The 18,214-nt window shown below is 43.7% G+C and overlaps 1 protein-coding gene across 4 annotated transcripts in view; it reads left to right on the forward strand.

Moving 5' to 3' along the window:
* Positions 1–10,226, forward strand: part of LOC121321862 (phosphatidylcholine:ceramide cholinephosphotransferase 1-like) — an 87,898-nt gene extending 77,672 nt beyond the window's left edge. For all 4 annotated transcript variants that reach the window (XM_041261157.1, XM_041261159.1, XM_041261156.1 and 1 more), the window contains exons 4-6: positions 6,774–6,927; positions 8,707–8,873; positions 9,252–10,226. In XM_041261157.1, coding sequence (XP_041117091.1) covers positions 6,774–6,927; positions 8,707–8,873; positions 9,252–9,425 — 495 coding nt within the window. In that variant the 3' untranslated portion in view covers positions 9,426–10,226. The remainder of the gene's footprint in view (positions 1–6,773; positions 6,928–8,706; positions 8,874–9,251) is intronic.
* The last annotated feature ends 7,988 nt before the right edge of the window (positions 10,227–18,214 follow it).

An 18,214-nucleotide genomic window follows, 5' to 3' on the forward strand; every position in this document is an offset into this window, starting at 1 on the left:
TCTACAGAAGTTAGAGATAAAGTAATACAAATGCATAGATTAGGGAAAGGGTACAAAATAATATCCAAGTTTTTGGATATCCCAGTGAGCACAGTTGGATCAATAATCAGGAAGTGAAAGCTGCATCACACCACCCAGGCACTGCCAAGAAAAGGCTGTCCCTCAAAATTCAGTGCTCATACAAGAAGGAGACTTGTGAGAGAAGCCACAGAGGCCAACAATCACTTTGAAGGAGCTACAGAGTTCAGTGGCTGGGAGTGGAGTAATGGTGCACCAGTCAACCATATCAAGAGCTCTTCATAACACTGGCCTGTATGAGAGGGTGGCAAGGAAGAAGCAGTTACTCAAAAAGTCCCATCTGAAAGCACGTCTGGAGTTTGCCAGATGGCATGAGAGTGACCCAGCTGCGACGTGGGTAAAGGTTTTGTGGTCAAACGAGACCAAGATAGAGCTTTTTGGCCAAAACTCAAAGTGCTATGTGTGGCGCAAGCCTAACACTGCCCATGCCTCAAGACACACCATCCCTACAGTGAAGTATGGTGGTGGCAGCATTATGCTGTGGGGATGCTTCTCATCAGCAGGGACTGGGCATCTTGTTACAATTGAAGAAAGAATGGATGGAGCATAATACAGGAAAATACTGCAAGAGAATCTGCTTCAGTCTGCTAAAAAACTGAAGCTTGGGAGGAAATTTACCTTTCAGCAGGACAATGATTCCAAGCACAAGGCCAAAGCAACACTGGAGTGGCTTAAGAACAAAAAGGTGAATGTCCTACAGTGGCCCTGTCAAAGTCCTGATCTCAATCGCATTGAGAATCTGTGGCAGTATTTGAAAATTGTGGTCCACAAGCGTCGTCCAACCAACCTGAACAACCTGGAGCAAATCTGCCAAGAAGAATGGGCCAAAATCACTCCGACACTGTGTGCAAAGCTGGTACATACTTACCCCAAAAGACTTAAAGCTGTTATTGCAGTGAAAGGTGGCTATACCAAATATTAATGTGTGGGGGTTGAATACTTACGCAAGCAAGATATTTCAGTTTTTTATTTTTCTTAAAAATATTTCCCAACATGAAAATTTAGTTTTGTCTGGTGCTTATTGGCTATTGCTAGTAATTGTTCATTCTATCAGCTCTTTAAATTGAGGTGCTTGTGTACTATATAGCAATGCAATCCATGATCCAACCAAGTGTCAGGGGTTCCCAGTTTCAGCATGATGTGTGAGAAATGCCTGATGTCTGAGCAACTTATTGTCAGTTGGACCCATTTGTCCTAAATCTGTTCACTCTTCCCAGCAACAGAAAAGTTCTTGTTTTACTGTAGTTCATCTGGTTCCTCTTTTAAAAAGTGTTTCAATGACTTGCCTGGTACAATAGTGCAGTAGCTAAAATCTTTTTTTGCAAGTCATTTTGAAGTGATTTAGCCCATGAGGATTAAGCTTTGCTTTATGGTTTCCGCATCCCCGTTAGTTTCATCATAATACTTTCTTTTAAGTATGTTTCAAAAGGCTGCCATTATTATTATTATTATTATTATTATTATTATTATTATTATTATTATTTTATTTATTAGCAGACACACTTATCCAGTTAAGCTGCCATGTATCAGAAAATATACTCTAAAGCCATCATTCATTTGTATTTTGTTTACTGGTCTTCCATAGTTTTAGCTTTCTGTGCACACTGCCTTTGTTACTATACATTATCCAAAAGTAGTTTTAGCTGCTGAAGCACAAACTTATGCTGAAGAAATGCCCATGTTTCAAAACCATTCAATGAAAATTTTGTAAGTCAGCCTATTTTTCCCCCTAAATAGTGTTTTTACTTTTACTTCTAATACAAGATAAAAATATAGTGGGCTAATCTGGTAAATGTATGAATTTTTTAAAATCATATGGGACACTGTGGCAGAGCAAAGCTCTGCCCTTTAAATTGGCAGGGATGGGGTTAACTTCCCCTACCTGCCTGGGTTTATTATGTTCAGGTGGCTGGGGTTGATTAGTTGATTAGGTTGATTAACGATCAATCAGCGCCCAGCCACCTGATATAAAAGGAGGCCTCTGCTTCTCATTTGGGGAGAGGGAGCTGAGGAAGCAGGTTGGTTTTTTTTTTGGTTGTTTGGAAAACTTGAATCCAGTGAAGGCATTGCCCAGCCTGGAAACTGTTATTTTTGTAAATTTTGCTTTTTGTCTTTCTTTGTGTTTAAATTGTTTTGTTTTGGCCCTTGTGCCCTTTCATTTTGTGTTTATTTATAATAAAATAGTTATTTTTTTGAACTGCAGTCTGTCTCTGGGCCTCTATCCACTCGCCAGCCTGCCACATTTGGTGTCAGAAGTGGGATAGCGCCACCTAGAGGCTCAGAGCAGTATTTATTTTTTTTTTTGAGAAAAAAAAAATGGGAAAGAAGAGCAGACAGTGGAAAAGGCAGGACAAGCAGCAGCTGAAGAAATGTAAGCTGCTGCAGCCACCGCTGGAGGACCCGGCCAGCCTCTTCCCCTGGTGTTCCTGGTGTGGGAAGGAGGACCATCGTTGGCGGTCCTGCCCAGATGTGCCACCGGCAAACTGGTGTGGCCGGTGTGAGGAGGACGGCCACAACTGGGCAGGATGCCCCTACAACCAGGCCCAGGAAGAGGTGCTGTGTTCACCCCGGGCATCAGGGGCCACCCCACTACCTCCAGCACCACCACCTTCACCACCGTCCCAGGAGATCTGGGACTGGTTGATGCACCCTGAGGCAGACCTCGTCCACGATCTCCCCATAGTTATCAACACGCTGTGGCGTCGAGATGGGGAGAGGTGGGAACAGTGGGAGGAACAGCACCACCCGGCCTCCTTCCCAGAGGTTGCCCTCATGGTGGTTAATTACCTGGCGGTAGACATGGGAGATCCACCGGTCACTCCAATAAAGAGAGGTGAGCCGCCTTCCCGAGAGCCAGAGAGGGGTGAGCCGCCTTCCCGGGAGCCAGAGAGGGGCGAGGAGCTGCCGTCGCTCCCAGAGCCAGAGAGGGGCGAGGAGCTGCCGTCGCTCCCAGAGCCAGAGAGGGGTGAGGAGCTGCCGTCGTTCCCAGAGCCAGAGAGGGGTGAGGAGCTGCCGTCGTCCCCAGAGCCAGAGAGGGGTGAGGAGCTGCCGTCGCTCCCAGAGCCAGAGAGGGGTGAGGAGCTGCCGTCGTTCCCAGAGCCAGAGAGGGGTGAGGAGCTGCCGTCGCTCCCAGAGCCAGAGAGGGGTGAGGAGCTGCCGTCGCTCCCAGAGCCAGAGAGGGAGGAGGAGCTGCCGTCGCTCCCAGAGCCAGAGAGGGAGGAGGATCTGCTGTCGCTCCCAGAGAGAGAGAGGGAGGAGGATCTGCTGTCGCTCCCAGAGCCAGAGAGGGAGGAGGATCTGCCGTCGCTCCCAGAGCCAGAGAGGGGTGAGGATCTGCCGTCGCTCCCAGAGCCAGAGAGGGAGGAGGATCTGCTGTCGCTCCCAGAGCCAGAGAGGGAGGAGGATCTGCTGTCGCTCCCAGAGCCAGAGAGGGAGGAGGAGCTGCCGTCGCTCCCAGAGCCAGAGAGGGAGGAGGAGCTGCCGTCGCTCCCAGAGCCAGAGAGGGAGGAGGATCTGCTGTCGCTCCCAGAGCCAGAGAGGGAGGAGGATCTGCTGTCGCTCCCAGAGCCAGAGAGGGAGGAGGATCTGCTGTCGCTCCCAGAGCCAGAGAGGGAGGAGGATCTGCTGTCGCTCCCAGAGCCAGAGAGGGAGGAGGATCTGCTGTCGCTCCCAGAGCCAGAGAGGGAGGAGGATCTGCTGTCGCTCCCAGAGCCAGAGAGGGAGGAGGATCTGCTGTCGCTCCCAGAGCCAGAGAGGGAGGAGGATCTGCTGTCGCTCCCAGAGCCAGAGAGGGAGGAGGATCTGCTGTCGCTCCCAGAGCCAGAGAGGGAGGAGGATCTGCTGTCGCTCCCAGAGCCAGAGAGGGAGGAGGATCTGCTGTCGCTCCCAGAGCCAGAGAGGGAGGAGGAGCCTCCGTCACTCCCAGAGCCAGAGAGGAGTGAGGAGCCGCCGTCGCTCCCAGAGCCAGAGAGGGGTGAGGAGCCTCCGTCGCTCCCAGAGCCAGAGAGGGAGGAGGATCTGCCGTCGTCCCAGAGCCCGAGAGGGAGGAGCCGCCGCCGCTCTCAGAGCCCCAGAGGGAGCCGGGCCGCCGCCGCCGCCTCCGCCGCCGGGCCGCCGCCGCCTCCGCCACCAGAGGGAGCCGGGCCGCCGCCGCCGCCTCCGCCACCAGAGGGAGCCGGGCCGCCGTCGCCGCCTCCGCCACCAGAGGGAGCCGGGCCGCCGTCGCCGCCTCCGCCACCAGAGGGAGCCGGGCCGCCGTCGCCGCCTCCGCCACCAGAGGGAGCCGGGCCGCCGCCGCCGCCTCCGCCACCAGAGGGAGCCGGGCCGCCGCCGCCGCCTCCGCCACCAGAGGGAGCCGGGCCGCCGCCGCCGCCTCCGCCACCAGAGGGAGCCGGGCCGCCGCCGCCGCCTCCGCCACCAGAGGGAGCCGGGCCGCCGCCGCCGCCTCCGCCACCAGAGGGAGCCGGGCCGCCGCCGCCGCCGCCGCCTCCGCCACCAGAGGGAGCCGGGCCGCCGCCGCCTCCGCCACCAGAGGGAGCCGGGCCGCCGCCGCCGCCGCCTCCGCCACCAGAGGGAGCCGGGCCGCCGCCGCCGCCTCCGCCACCAGCGGGAGCCGGGCCGCCGCCGCCGCCTCCGCCACCAGAGGGAGCCGGGCCGCCGTCGCCGCCTCCGCCACCAGAGGGAGCCGGCCGCCGGGCCGCCACCAGAGGGAGCCGGGCCCGCCGCCTCCGCCACCAGAGGGAGCCGGGCCGCCGTCGCCGCCTCCGCCACCAGAGGGAGCCGGGCCGCCGTCGCCGCCTCCGCCACCAGAGGGAGCCGGGCCGCCGTCGCCGCCTCCGCCACCAGAGGGAGCCGGGCCGCCGTCGCCGCCTCCGCCACCAGAGGGAGCCGGGCCGCCGTCGCCGTGCTACCTTGGAGATTCGGGGCCCCCTCAACCAAAGAAGGCTTGGGGGCTCCGACATCAACCCCGCCCACCACCACCCACCATAACAGCCCACCCAAGGGACATAATTGGATCTTGGGGGGGGGGGGTGGGGGGTGGGGGGAAGGGGGGAGTTGGCCGATTGCGGCCAGTGTAGTGGGGGGAGGTGTGTGGCTTTAAATTGGCAGGGATGGGGTTAACTTCCCCTACCTGCCTGGGTTTATTATGTTCAGGTGGCTGGGGTTGATTAGTTGATTAGGTTGATTAACGATCAATCAGCGCCCAGCCACCTGATATAAAAGGAGGCCTCTGCTTCTCATTTGGGGGAGGGAGCTGAGGAAGCAGGTTGGTTTTTTTTTGGTTGTTTGGAAAGTTTGAATCCAGTGAAGGCATTGCCCAGCCTGGAAACTGTTATTTTTGTAAATTTTGCTTTTTGTCTTTCTTTGTGTTTAAATTGTTTTGTTTTGGCCCTTGTGCCCTTTCATTTTTGTGTTTATTTATAATAAAATAGTTATTTTTTTGAACTGCAGTCTGTCTCTGGGCCTCTATCCACTCGCCAGGTGGGCTTTAAGTGAATTACCCTTCTGCTTCCAATAGCTTTCAACATGTTTGCAGTTGAACTCTGCAGATAGTCCAGACTGTCAACCTATCCTCTCTTCTCAAAAAACTCATTCCACACAAAGGTTCTCAATATAGAAAAAAAATCCAGCGATTTGAAGACACTTCTTGTATGTATGTATTCATTTATTAAGTGTACAGGTACATCATTTACAACTAAATGAAGAAAAAGGGGATGTTAAAAGTTATAGTTTCTTATTTGTTAGGCTGAATAATGCAAGGGCATTTTTGAGGGTGAACAGCATGTCCTGGTGACCTACCGCTCATGATGTTGACACATGAAATGTTGTATTCAAGGCATGGGGGATTTTTTTGCACATTTTTTTTGTGACTTTCTATAAAACAGGAACTGAGTAGTCCCTGAAGTGGGCCCCTTATGAGTCATGTTGATGATAAATGTATTGCATCAGAGGATGGGGCTGGGGTGGTGGTGTACTATTTCCATATGAAAGGAAATCCTCAAGTATTCTTTAATGACCAAAGGAAACCTACTCATAACAGCAGTAGAAATGTCAAGGGTAGGGTCTGGTTATCTGGGAAATGTTGTTATGTCACGATATGCTATTCAGGCTCCCAATCTACTAAATCACACATAGCTTCCAGCACAGCAGTCTTCAAGTGTGCTGTTTGTGTTACATGATGTCTGTAACTTTCAGAGCGTTCATCTTCCAGTTCAGGAATGTTCTCAATCTGGTGCACCCTTCAGTGTAACGAAGGCATGCCAAGCTGCCCTTTTAAAATGTCTGGAATTCAGTTGGTTGGTTCAGTCAGTAGAGTTACCTGAACACTCATTCCTGGAATCAGTGTGTTGTTATTGCTTCCTGAGAAAATTGGCATAGTTGAGGGGCTTGTGCATACCAATATTTTAGTTGTGATGGGGCTTAATTAGCACTAGTATTTGCTAGTTTCTCTGTCATTGGGTTATTCAGAACCGGTCCGCAGAATTTATTAGACCTTTGTATGAGCATTTCTTATAAGAACATTTAAATACACTGTTTTTATCTTGAGAAACACTCATCCAGTTTACTGAATTTGATCTGCATGGACACATTTTAGGGGACAGATAATTTACTTCCTCTACTTTTAGATATATATTGTTTTAAAATTTGAATTGCTGTAATGAAATTCACTTTTTCTATCTCTCTCTTTTTTCCAGCTGCTTGGAGACTGGGAAGCTCAGATGAGGAGAGTAATAAAAATGATTGCAGGTGGTGGGCTTTCTATCACAGGGTCACACACCATGTGTGGGGATTACCTGTATAGTGGGCATACGGTCATTTTAACACTCACCTACCTATTTATTAAAGAGTGTAAGTATCACTATCTACTACATTATGTCACAAATAGTGAAGGACACATTTTTTTGTTTGTTTTAGGGCATTGGTATCTTTATTTTTATATAGCACCTTTCATAGCATCAACACAAATCGATTTACAGAGGTAGGTTATATTCAGAGTCGCTTACAATAGGACATTGATTTAACATCTCATCTGCAGGATGGAGCAGAAGGAGGTTAAGTGACTTGCTCAGGGTCACACAGTGAGTCAGTTAGTGGTAGGATAGGATTTCAGCCGGTGACCTTTTGGTTTCAAGCCCTGAACTGGACCACACAGCCACATTGACCACAATATAGCTACAGCTGCATTCATGCTTATTCTGTTTTCTATTTAAATATGTTTGCTTGAAAACAAGAAAGACTTTGCTCTTGGGGCAGCCGCTGTTTTTTTTTTTTTTTTTTTTTTTTATGAACCAATTATCCTGCATTCAAACAATTAACCTTACATTCAAAAGCCCCTCTTAATATGAGCTCTTGTCCAGGCTGCACACAAAGTAGGAAAAAAGAGTGCAGATGTTTCAGTGTCATGTTTTATACTAGTGAAATCATTGCCATTGGCTTTCATGTAAATCATGAAACCTACTGTCCAGTTTGAATACCCCCCACCACCCCACCCCCCACCACCAACTAACAAGGAATGACCACAGGGTTGTCCTATAGTAGCTATAACTAAAGATGTATCAAGTCTACTTAGAGACAGCAGTCTCCCTCTCGTCTCAGTCTAAGATCTTATCCACACAGAAAACTGTTATCTTGTATGATATTGATAGCACCAAGTGGACTTGCTCTCTGCACTTCTTCGCAACAAGAAACAGTAAAAATTATAAGGTTGAAAACCTCTTTTATTAAATGAAAAACAAAATGCAAACGTTTCAGTCTTTTAGACTATCATCAGTGCTTCCAAGTCGAATGAATCACAGTGCTCAAATACCTAACATCGAGGTGGCAAATACCACACACGTGCGGCTGCCCATTAAGGTAAAACAATTACCAATGTGTGGTATATGTTATACAGCAAACATAGGAGAAATGGTCCTTATTGCTCTTTGTACCACTAAGAAGTTGAGATCTATCTTGTAAATGTACTTCTTAGTGCCTCGTTTAGCCAATATGCTGAATATCTTCTCACAAGAAATTGTTCAAAGAGCATCTGGACTTCAAATTCCAAATCTTCATCATTGGTACCAATCCGTTTCACCCTTAAAAATGACTATATTTGACTATATTTGACTTTTCAGAGGCACAGTATAGCAACAAATTAGCATAGTCGGGAGCAAAAGTTGCGCCCATAGCAGTGCCCTGTATCTGTAAATAAAAATATTTTTCAAATAGAAAATAATTCTTAGTAAGCACCATCTGTGCCATTTCAACAAAAAAAAAATAGTTGAGGGGTTTTGTGGGCCTTTGCGTTGATTTAGTAAAAAACGTAAAGATGCCAAGCGTTCATTATGAGGGATGTTTGTATATAGGCAAACATATGCAATGTTAAATAGATTAATGTGGCAAGGTATCTGAGCACTAATCGGATACACAGCAAGAACCTGTTAATTCATTACAATCTATCTCTTTTTTTTTTTTGGTTTAAAAAAGTTGGACTTATCAATTACTTGCTTTAATGATGCCAATTGGTCAAGGCAATTATCAGTGTAGAAGTGAATTGTTCTAGGTTATGTGTAGTTGACATTGCTGTTACACTTTCTTGATAAGTGGAGATGTTTGTAACCCTTTTTTTCCTGTGACTTCTCTTCTCAGATTCTCCCAGGCGGTTCTGGTGGTATCATTGGATCTGCTGGTTTCTCAGTGTTGTTGGGATCTTCTGTATTCTGCTAGCCCACGACCACTACACTGTGGATGTGGTGGTGGCATACTACATCACTACTCGACTTTTTTGGTGGTACCACACCATGGCCAATCAGCAAGTAAGTGCTCAAGAATGAAACCTTCTGTTTTGTGATTCATTATCCTTGGCTACCAGTAGCATCCCTTAACACCTCATTTTCTGAAAATCCAAAACAAAGATTTAGATACAGTAAATTATATTTTACAAATGTAATCTTTAAAAACATATAAAATGCCATTTAAAGCAGTTTGCTTTTTTTAAAATGCTTTCTGCATGGTAAGGATGTTTTACAAGTATTAAATACACTAGCGAGAGCCATGCTGTTATTATTATTATTATTATTATTATTATTATTATTATTATTATTATTATTATTATTATTATTATTATTATTATTTTAGTACAGTTGTAACTGAGTGTATTTTAAATATGCTTCTCCATCTCTCTTTATTTATAGATCCTAAAAGAAGCCACCAATACAAACTTTTTTTCCCAGGTCTGGTGGTACAGTGCTTTCCAGTACTTGGAGCAGAATGTCAGTGGAACTGTACCTCGCAACTACCAGCTGCCCTTTCCCTGGCGAGCGACCCCATTCAGTAGAAATGTGAAATATACTCGGCTAGACACATAACGATGGCAAGAGGACTGAAGGACTGCCCAGGAGGCTCTGAAGTCACAGCGGTATTGGGGATGATATGGAAAGACCGCCTGAAGTGCTACAATCTCGTCACGAGAAGATGCCACAGTGAATTCCTTGCTAATCCTTAGTTTAATGTTCATTTTTGACTTGTTCCAGTAAAACTGGTTAGCACTGTGATTTTTATTTCCAAAGGATTCGTTTTTGGACAGACATTTAGAACATGCGTTGCATTGTACAGACAGTTCTGATGATTTTGTATTTTGCCATTAGCCAAAACCTTGCTTCTTTGTAAATCTGTCAACTTTAAAACTTGATTTTATTTTGTGACAAATTTTGTGTCTCCATTCTTATCTGGATAAAAATGGGGTTTCTTAACTACAAAAAAAAAATAAAAAATATAAATATATGTATATATACCTTTCATACAAGAGTCCCAGTGATTGGGCTGTAAGCCTTTTCCAAACAAGGTCTACACTATGTACAAGAACATGTTGCCTGTATAAGATCGCAGTGTATTTTGAAATTCTGTGTTATCAATGTGGCAGGCGTGACTTGTTGTGGAAATTTTTTTTTTTTTTTTTTTTTTTTAAGCAATCAGCCTCACGAGACAAAGAAAAGGTTCAAAAGTCATTTTTCTAAAGTATTTTACACGTTTATTTTTCAAACAAATGATGAATGGTGTGTAAAGAAAATCAAATGGACTTTTAGATTTTTACATTTTGTTAAGAAAGCAAATGGGGGGGGATCGTATGTTCTCTTTTCTAGTGCCTTGTCTTGATTGTACATGTCAGACAGTGGACCAGAGTAAATTACATAAAGACAATATATTAAATATATATATATATATATATATATATATATATATATATATATATATATATAGTAATGTGTACATTTTGAGGTATGGAATTATTTTGGCTTGAACCGTACAATGGAATCTGTCAAGATGTACGCAATGGCCTCATTTTTAGTTGCTTTGTTGGTAAAATATTACAGCCGCAGTATATTTAAACATAGTGAATGTACTTATTTTAGCCTTAAATAATTTGTCTTCCTAAAATATTTATATATGCTCTTTATCACCCTGAAGCCGTGATTGATGGTCACTAATATCCAACAGCCTGTAAAGCTTTTTCACTTATGTTCCAGTCATATGTTACATCATTGTTTTTTTTTTTTTAAATTGTATTTACAGTTGAAGACTGGGAATTGCACAGTGTTGTTGACCTTGTTCTTAGGACCCCGATGTTAATGATACTACCATAACAAGTTCAAGTCTATATTGTGTCTTGTAATCTAAAGATACAACACTACTGGCACTTTACTCAGATTAATAAATGAAAGCATTCTTAACTGTGAGGAGCAAGATCATTTTTAGGATTTGGTACAGTGCGGTGCTGCTGTATGTAGGTGTTTGACTACACTGCTGCTGTCAAATGTCTCTGACTGTGAGATTGTAACCTTATCCCAGATCCCTGTCAATTCTTCCCTGAACCTCCGTGACAAACTAATAAAGCACCTGAAGTTCACTTTTGCAGCATTGTAGACCTGTATAATGGTCCAGGAAAGATAGCTCCAATCGAAGCAGCAGGCCAGTAAACTAATGTTATACTTGCTCTTTTTTTTTTTTTCATTTTTCAGTACATTCCATGGTCTGGTAAAAACAAAAACAAACAAAAAAAAAAAACAGTAGCACCACCTACAGTGTTATTTGTGGTATTGCAGTGCAAGTTGTACTGCAGTGAAGTGTTCTTGCCAGTCAGTTTGACACAGTATATATGTGTAGTTCTGCATTTTCTTTTATAATGTCCGTTTTTGTTTTATGAACACCTGGCTTTTATTTTGGCAGGCATTTACAAAAAGCTTTTTAAAGATACAAGCCCAAACAGTTATTTATTCTAAAACTTATTTAACAATTATGTTTTTACCTTTACAAAAGATAATGTGTGTTGCTAAAATCATACCAAATTGTTGTTTAGTTTTAACCAGTTGATAAAATCAAAGAAAAAAATAATGTTCACAATCATTGAGCTTGCCATAGCTGTATGTACAGATAAATTATTTTAATATATAAATAGAAACTAAAACTACATGGGCATTGATATACAGTATGGAGCTACAGTCCTCCCTTTTAACAAACTTCCAAGTGTTGATTTCTCAGTTGCCCATGTTATAGTTGAGACATGAATGGGAAGGACAGTAATATTCAATTTCTATATGGAATGTAATATATTTGTGAGGGTGGTGCATGTAGTTTAGTATTGCTCCTCAACATAAATATAGGGGGTGTGGGGTGTTCTATCCATTAATGCCAATACCCAAAACAAATTAGTTTTTTAATGATGAAAAGTATATATGATTATTCTGTATTTTATGTGAAGCAGAGATCCTTTTCTCAAGAATGTTTTTTTGTGTATATACCAGGTGATATTTGTATTGTAAAACATCTATGGTGAGGGATGGAAATTAAAATACTTTTACAAAAAAAACCTTTCTTTTTTTATTTTTATTTACTTAATTTTTTTCAGAGCAAAAAACAAAACAAAACTGGTGCTGACACCAAATAATGGGTGGAAAGATTCTATGATTGCCACTAAATCATAAAGGAGCCCAGTAGCAGATGTAGTTTTTTTGTTTGTTTGTTTTATTGCATTACTCCTTTATATAGGCACCATTTTGTTGAATTCTGTTCCATTGTTGAGAACCAGTTTCCCTGGCAGTCTTGCAATGTGGCCAGCTGACTATAATTCCTCTATTCTGTTCACCATTTCCATATTAAATGATACACATCTGTATATGTCCTCAGAATTTGAAGGCGTGAAAGACAGACATGCTGCATATATCCCCAGGTTATAATGCACAAAAATTTAAGACTGCCCTTGTTTTGTCACCCTGTGAGTGTCGTCATTGCTCAAGGTTGACAGACAGCTAAACTCCTTCCTCCTTCACCACACAAGATGTTTTGGGTTTTAGCACATTTATTTGTTGTGTGGCAATAAAAAAGGTGGGTGTGTAACTACAACAGAGAAGCATACACAAATAAGAAAGTTAAATAACAGATACCTGCTAGACTAACATATATACATTTCTACATTAAAGCTAGCATAGATACAAATGAACGTCATGTGGATAAGTAACGTTAACATAACGCACACGTAGCTAGAGTGATGGTGGTGTATAAAAGTTGCTGCGTTAACTAACTTAACGTTACCCAGAATTACCTTACATATACACAATTTGACATAAGCTAATACTTTAACAGGTAGAAAACGTTATTACCATATCCCTGGTTCCCTGAAGCGGGACGTCCTCACAGTAGCATACCACCATTTTATTTCGAAATCGAAGCTCAGCTGGGGACACGACCTCGAAGGCTATGGTTGGCATTCTTTTCAGGGAACCATGGTTATGGTAACAACCTAACGTTCCCTTTCAAGTGGAATGACAATGATTACCGAATGGGAAGCTGTACCAAAGCTGTTGTGGCTCCGGATTACCGACAGTACAGCCTCACGGTGATAGCCTCAGAACCCTCATGACACCTAAGGGCATGCCGCCTGCAGCACCCTAGAGCCCGGAGAGGGCCTCACTCGGTTTGCAACATCAAGACGGTAAAAACGCGCAAATGTCTGACTACCTGTTCATGTAGCAGCATTGAAAAGCTCATCCAAGAAGGCGCTATGAAAGAGAGCCCACGAAGTTGCTTTGCCCCTGGTAGAATGGGCCGTAATGTCCCCCGGCATGGGGGTGTCCGTCTGTTCATACGCCAAGCATATGGCATCTGCTGCCTAGTGTGCTAGACGTTGATAGGGCTTGACCTCTAGAGTGGGACCCATAGCAGAAAAACAGCTGGTTGGACTGTCACCAGGACGCTGTCCTATCCAGGTAACAGCACAGAGCCCGGACCGGGCAAAGAGTGTGCTTTCTAAGGTCCTCCTCTGACTTGTGCTGGGGAGGTCTGAAAGTTTCCAAAACCACTGGTTGGTTAATATGGAATGATGAGACCACTTTTGGCAAAAAGGCTGGGTTTGTTCTTAATTTTACCCGCAAGTCATTTCCAGTGAAAGTCACACATGTATCATCAATGGACAGCTCATGAAGCTCATATACTCTTCTGGTAGATGTAATGGCTAATAAAAATGCCATTTTGAGGGAAACAGGGCGCAGCTCTGCTGAGGCCATGGGCTCAAAAGGGGGACCCATAAGGACCCCCAGCACCAGCTCCAGATCCCACTTAGGGACCATGCTTTTCAACAGAGGACGGAGCCTCTGAGCCGCTTTAAGAAATTGCACTGCCAGAAAGTGTGCCCCAGGGGACACAGAGTCAGTTTTATCATGGCACACCGATATTGCTGCCAGGTAGACCTTCACAGTGGATACGGATTTTCCCGCATCAAACAGGTGTTGCAAGAAATTTAGGATTGTCTCAATAGCGCAGGTCACAGGATCGTGACCCTCAGCAATGCACCAGCCTTGAAAAACTTTCCATTAATATGAATACTGAGCTGTGGTGCTTCTACTTCTGCATCTGGCAAACCTCATCCGGATACACAGCTCCGTTCAACGGCCAGACCCAGAGTTGGAGCTGAGCTTGGTTCAGGTGCCATAATAACCCCTCCGCTTGGCTCAGGAGGTCCTTGCGGAGCAGGAGCTGCCACGGTTGGCCCAACAACATGTTGGAGAGGGGCGCCTAGGCCATCTGGGTGCAACCAGCAAAACCTAGGCCCTCTCCACCCTGATCCTCTCTAGTGTCAGGGGTAACAGCGGTAGCGGAGGGAATGCATACAAGAGTCCCCGTGGCAATGAGTGGACTCGGCTGTGGCAAAAAGGTCGACTTGTGCAGTACGAAACCTCACCCAAATCTGTTTCACAACCTGAGGTTGCAGTCTCCACTCTGAGCTGTCTGGAGCTCCTCAGGACAAGAGTTCTGCTGCCTTGTTGTCCACACTGGGGAGGTGAACTGCCCTGATGGAATGAAAGTTTCTGTGCGTCCAGGAAGGAGAGCGGTACCTCTGCGGCGAACACCTACCTCCTGGCAAATGACCACCTCGGCAGTGTACATCTCGCCTCCAAGGAGGGGCGCCTTCGCACCAGTGATGGGGAAGGGGAGGGTGACCCAGGGGTATAGGGGCGCTCCCTGGTCACAGTGGCAGGTGGGGTTCCAGAGGTCCTTTGAGGAGGACCCGGGACCATGGATCTCATTCTCCCCTGCCCCGAGGAGAGAAAATCCGCTGGGGAGAGGGCTGCCCTCCTGTGCTTTGTTCTTTTGGAGAACTTCTGGCAGGGAGAGTAGTCCATATCACATGCCAGCGTCCTGGCTGTGTGGTCTGGCCCTAGACACCTAGCGCAAGAATTGTGTCCATCCTGCTTGGGTAGTTTGGCTGCACACTGCAGAGCACACTGACCTGGCGCGGGGGTTGGTGCCGAGCAATATGCGTCGGTGTCGAGCTGTCTGCGTCGGTGTCTGTAGTCGATGGCGAGTAATCGGCATCAGTGTTGGCGTCAAGGTGCAGACGATGCCGGGCTGTCGATCAGTGCCGAGTCAATATGGTCGGTGCTGAGCTGTTGCAGTCGGTCCGGAAGGCCTGAGCTGGATGGTAGCTGAGGCCGAGTCAATTGACGTAGAGGATGGCGCCATGAACCCGTGGGGTCACCCTATAGCTCCACAATAGCTCTAGCAACGGTAATTTAACTACACAAGGCAGTGAAAGAGAAAAATAAGCTGATCGCCAATCTCAATAGAGGGGTCAAAACCAATTCTAATCAGTAGAAACTACCAATGCGAGATTAAGGCAATAAGCAATCTCAAAAACAATTGATTAAATGTAGCTTACTGTTCTTATTTCAATTTGTAGGTCAAAACCGTACAAATGAGCCAATTTTCGGTACAAAGAAAGCACAAGGCAATATGTGTCCTGTCTCAGTTTTTTTTTTTTTTCACACTTGGACTATTGGTATGCTATATGAAGTACAGTATATGTGACAGATGATGTTGTGTTTATTTTAGCATACTATAAAACCAATTAAAATAATGGTTTGCAAAGTAACCTACTCCTACTTCTCTACATTAGTTTAGCATTTTTATTTAACTGGAAAACACTATTGAACATTTTAATCATGCTAGATGGTTACTTCTTTAATGCAGATGGCTCTATTTTACAGTTGCATCCAAGTTAACAGCACATTTACAACATGACTTGATACTGTATGTTTGGGACTTAGTAAAGAGTTCAGGAGCAGCCTTAATATTAAAGTTGACTTCACAATAAAAAAAAGCACTGTGGGGGCCTTAAAGTAAAATGTTTTTAACTTTAACTGTAGGGCAAAGGTATTGGGATGTATGATATACCCCATTAATTTGGAATTGGGAATTGATGATTTCATGATTTTGTCAAAGTGATCCAGCACTTTAACCCTTGAGACCTCAATTGCATGTCAATATTCAAAGATGATATGACCTGTTGATTCTATGTAACAAAAATCTTATCTCCACAATGAACAGAAAATGTGCCTGATGAATACAGTCTCAAGAAGTCCATATATCACGTCTGTTGAGTTTTTTAAACATCAGAACATAATTAAATGTAAGAATGAGATGAGGCCATTCGTCACATCTAAGCTTGTTTGGTTCAGAGTGTCTGATTGATCTGAGAACTTTGTCAAGTTGGGTCCAAGTGATTCTGACTAGGTAACCTATTCCACACTTACATCACTCTCTGTGTGAAGAAGAGGCTCTTCCCTCTGTCCTATCTCCACTTCATTTCCAACTGTGTCCTTTGGTCCTGGTTTCTGTAACTCACTTAAAGTATTCGTTCTGGTTAACTGTGTCAAGTCCTTTTAAGATTTTAAAGACTTCAATAATGTCCGCCCTAATGTGCTGAACAAAATTAGACACAGTAGTAAGTGCATTCTACAAGCTCATCATAGTCTCCTTTGATTTGTACTCTACACCTTTGACTATATATCCAAGTTCTCTGGTTTGCTTTTTTGACCTTCGCACAATTACTGCAATAGCATTACTTTATCTAATCAATTATCGGTGAACCATGGTTACAACAATTTACAAAGCTGACAAATTATGCTTAATGACTTTAAAATAGAATGTAGTACTGCATGGTTCCCATTTGTTGCGTCCTATGTTTTCCGGAATAGTTCTCCTTAATTTAATGTGAAAACCTACTTGACCCACCGAAGAACATAAGGCTTATTTCATTAAATACTTTTGGTAAGTGAATACTTTACATGTGTCTGTATATCTTAAATTAGTAATTTTAGCATTTGCATTTAGAAAATCTAATCTTTTATCAATAACAATATCATTGTGAAACGAGCAACATGTTTGCTACACTGTATATATGTCAAGAGTGCATAGTTTGGAAGATTAACTTGAGATCATATGTTTGTAATCTATTACTTATAGGCTGATGTTGCTGTCACTGGGATCATTTAAACCAGACAAAAAAGTAACTTTTAATAGTTTGAATATTGTGTGTGTTATAGATTTAAAAAATGTCTTTGACAGACTGTGATAATCTTCTGATTATATGCATACCTGTATAAAACATTCTTGCATTTATCCAATGCTATTATCATTTTTGTTTGTTTGTTATAAAATTTAATTATTTTAAAGAGACGTGTCCATTTGAGACACTCGTTTAAGGTTAGGATATCTTTCTAAACTCTGCATTCTTTAATTACCCTTTTATGGCCTCTAGAGAGATATTGTATTTTATTATGGCATGACCTTGCCGACAAACATTTTTTCATGTGAATACACCCTTAAATTCTACTGATTGTTGCCATTTTTACCTTATCTTTATAGCACATGCAATGCTGTCTTTTGCGCCAGAGGGTAAAAGCACAGCCAAAGGATTAAAATAATGTTAACACTATTGAACGCAGACAATATTTTACCTTCTCTAATCCACAACTAAGTTGTTTCATGCAAGTTTTAAACCATTAATATGGTTGTATTCCTTTGACCTTTCATGTTTACCAAGCGATTATATTCTTGAAATATAAATAATAGATGCATATATTACACCGTGTAACAATTTTTTTTTTTTTGTTCCTGGGTAGTAAGTGTTATTTCCTAATTGCTTATGCCTCAAAAGTGTAGAAAATGGCTATTATTCCCCACAAACTTTGCTTTTGTGACCAGGACAGTGATATTTTGAAATATCACTATTTCCAATGAGAAAACGAGAGCTTTTGTGTCTTTTCGTTCACATAAAGTCAGAAAAAAACAACATATGAATCCAAATTAACATGTATTTATACTAAAGTAATACTAAAATGACTACAAAAGATTTAGAAGTGAGTAGTTTTGAGATTTACGATTATCCTGTAAATTTACAGTATAATCGTCAATCTCGAAAAACTACTCTACGAAAAACTACATATTAATTTGGATTCATATGTTGTTTTTTTCTGACTTTATGTGAACGAAAAGACACAGAAGCTCCCATTTTCTCAATGGAAATAGTGATATTTCAAAATATCACTGTCCTGGTCACAAAAGCAAAGTTTGTGGGGAATAATAGCCATTTTCTACACTTTTGAGGCATAAGCAATTAGGAAATAACACTTACTACCCAGGAACAAATATTGTGTTACATAGTGTTATCAATGTCCACACAAGGGTCAAGTACACTTTAGACCAGTTCTTTTAGAGTAGGTTTGTATACATTACAGTTCCAGGAAACTATGTCTTACCAGCCTACCCTTCTTTATTACCCTTCTTCTTGATTGTGTTTCCAATTGCAGAAGGTTCCCACACC

Source organism: Polyodon spathula, chromosome 10, assembly GCF_017654505.1.
Source record: "Polyodon spathula isolate WHYD16114869_AA chromosome 10, ASM1765450v1, whole genome shotgun sequence".
In the NCBI taxonomy this organism is placed as follows: Eukaryota; Metazoa; Chordata; class Actinopteri; order Acipenseriformes; family Polyodontidae; genus Polyodon; species Polyodon spathula.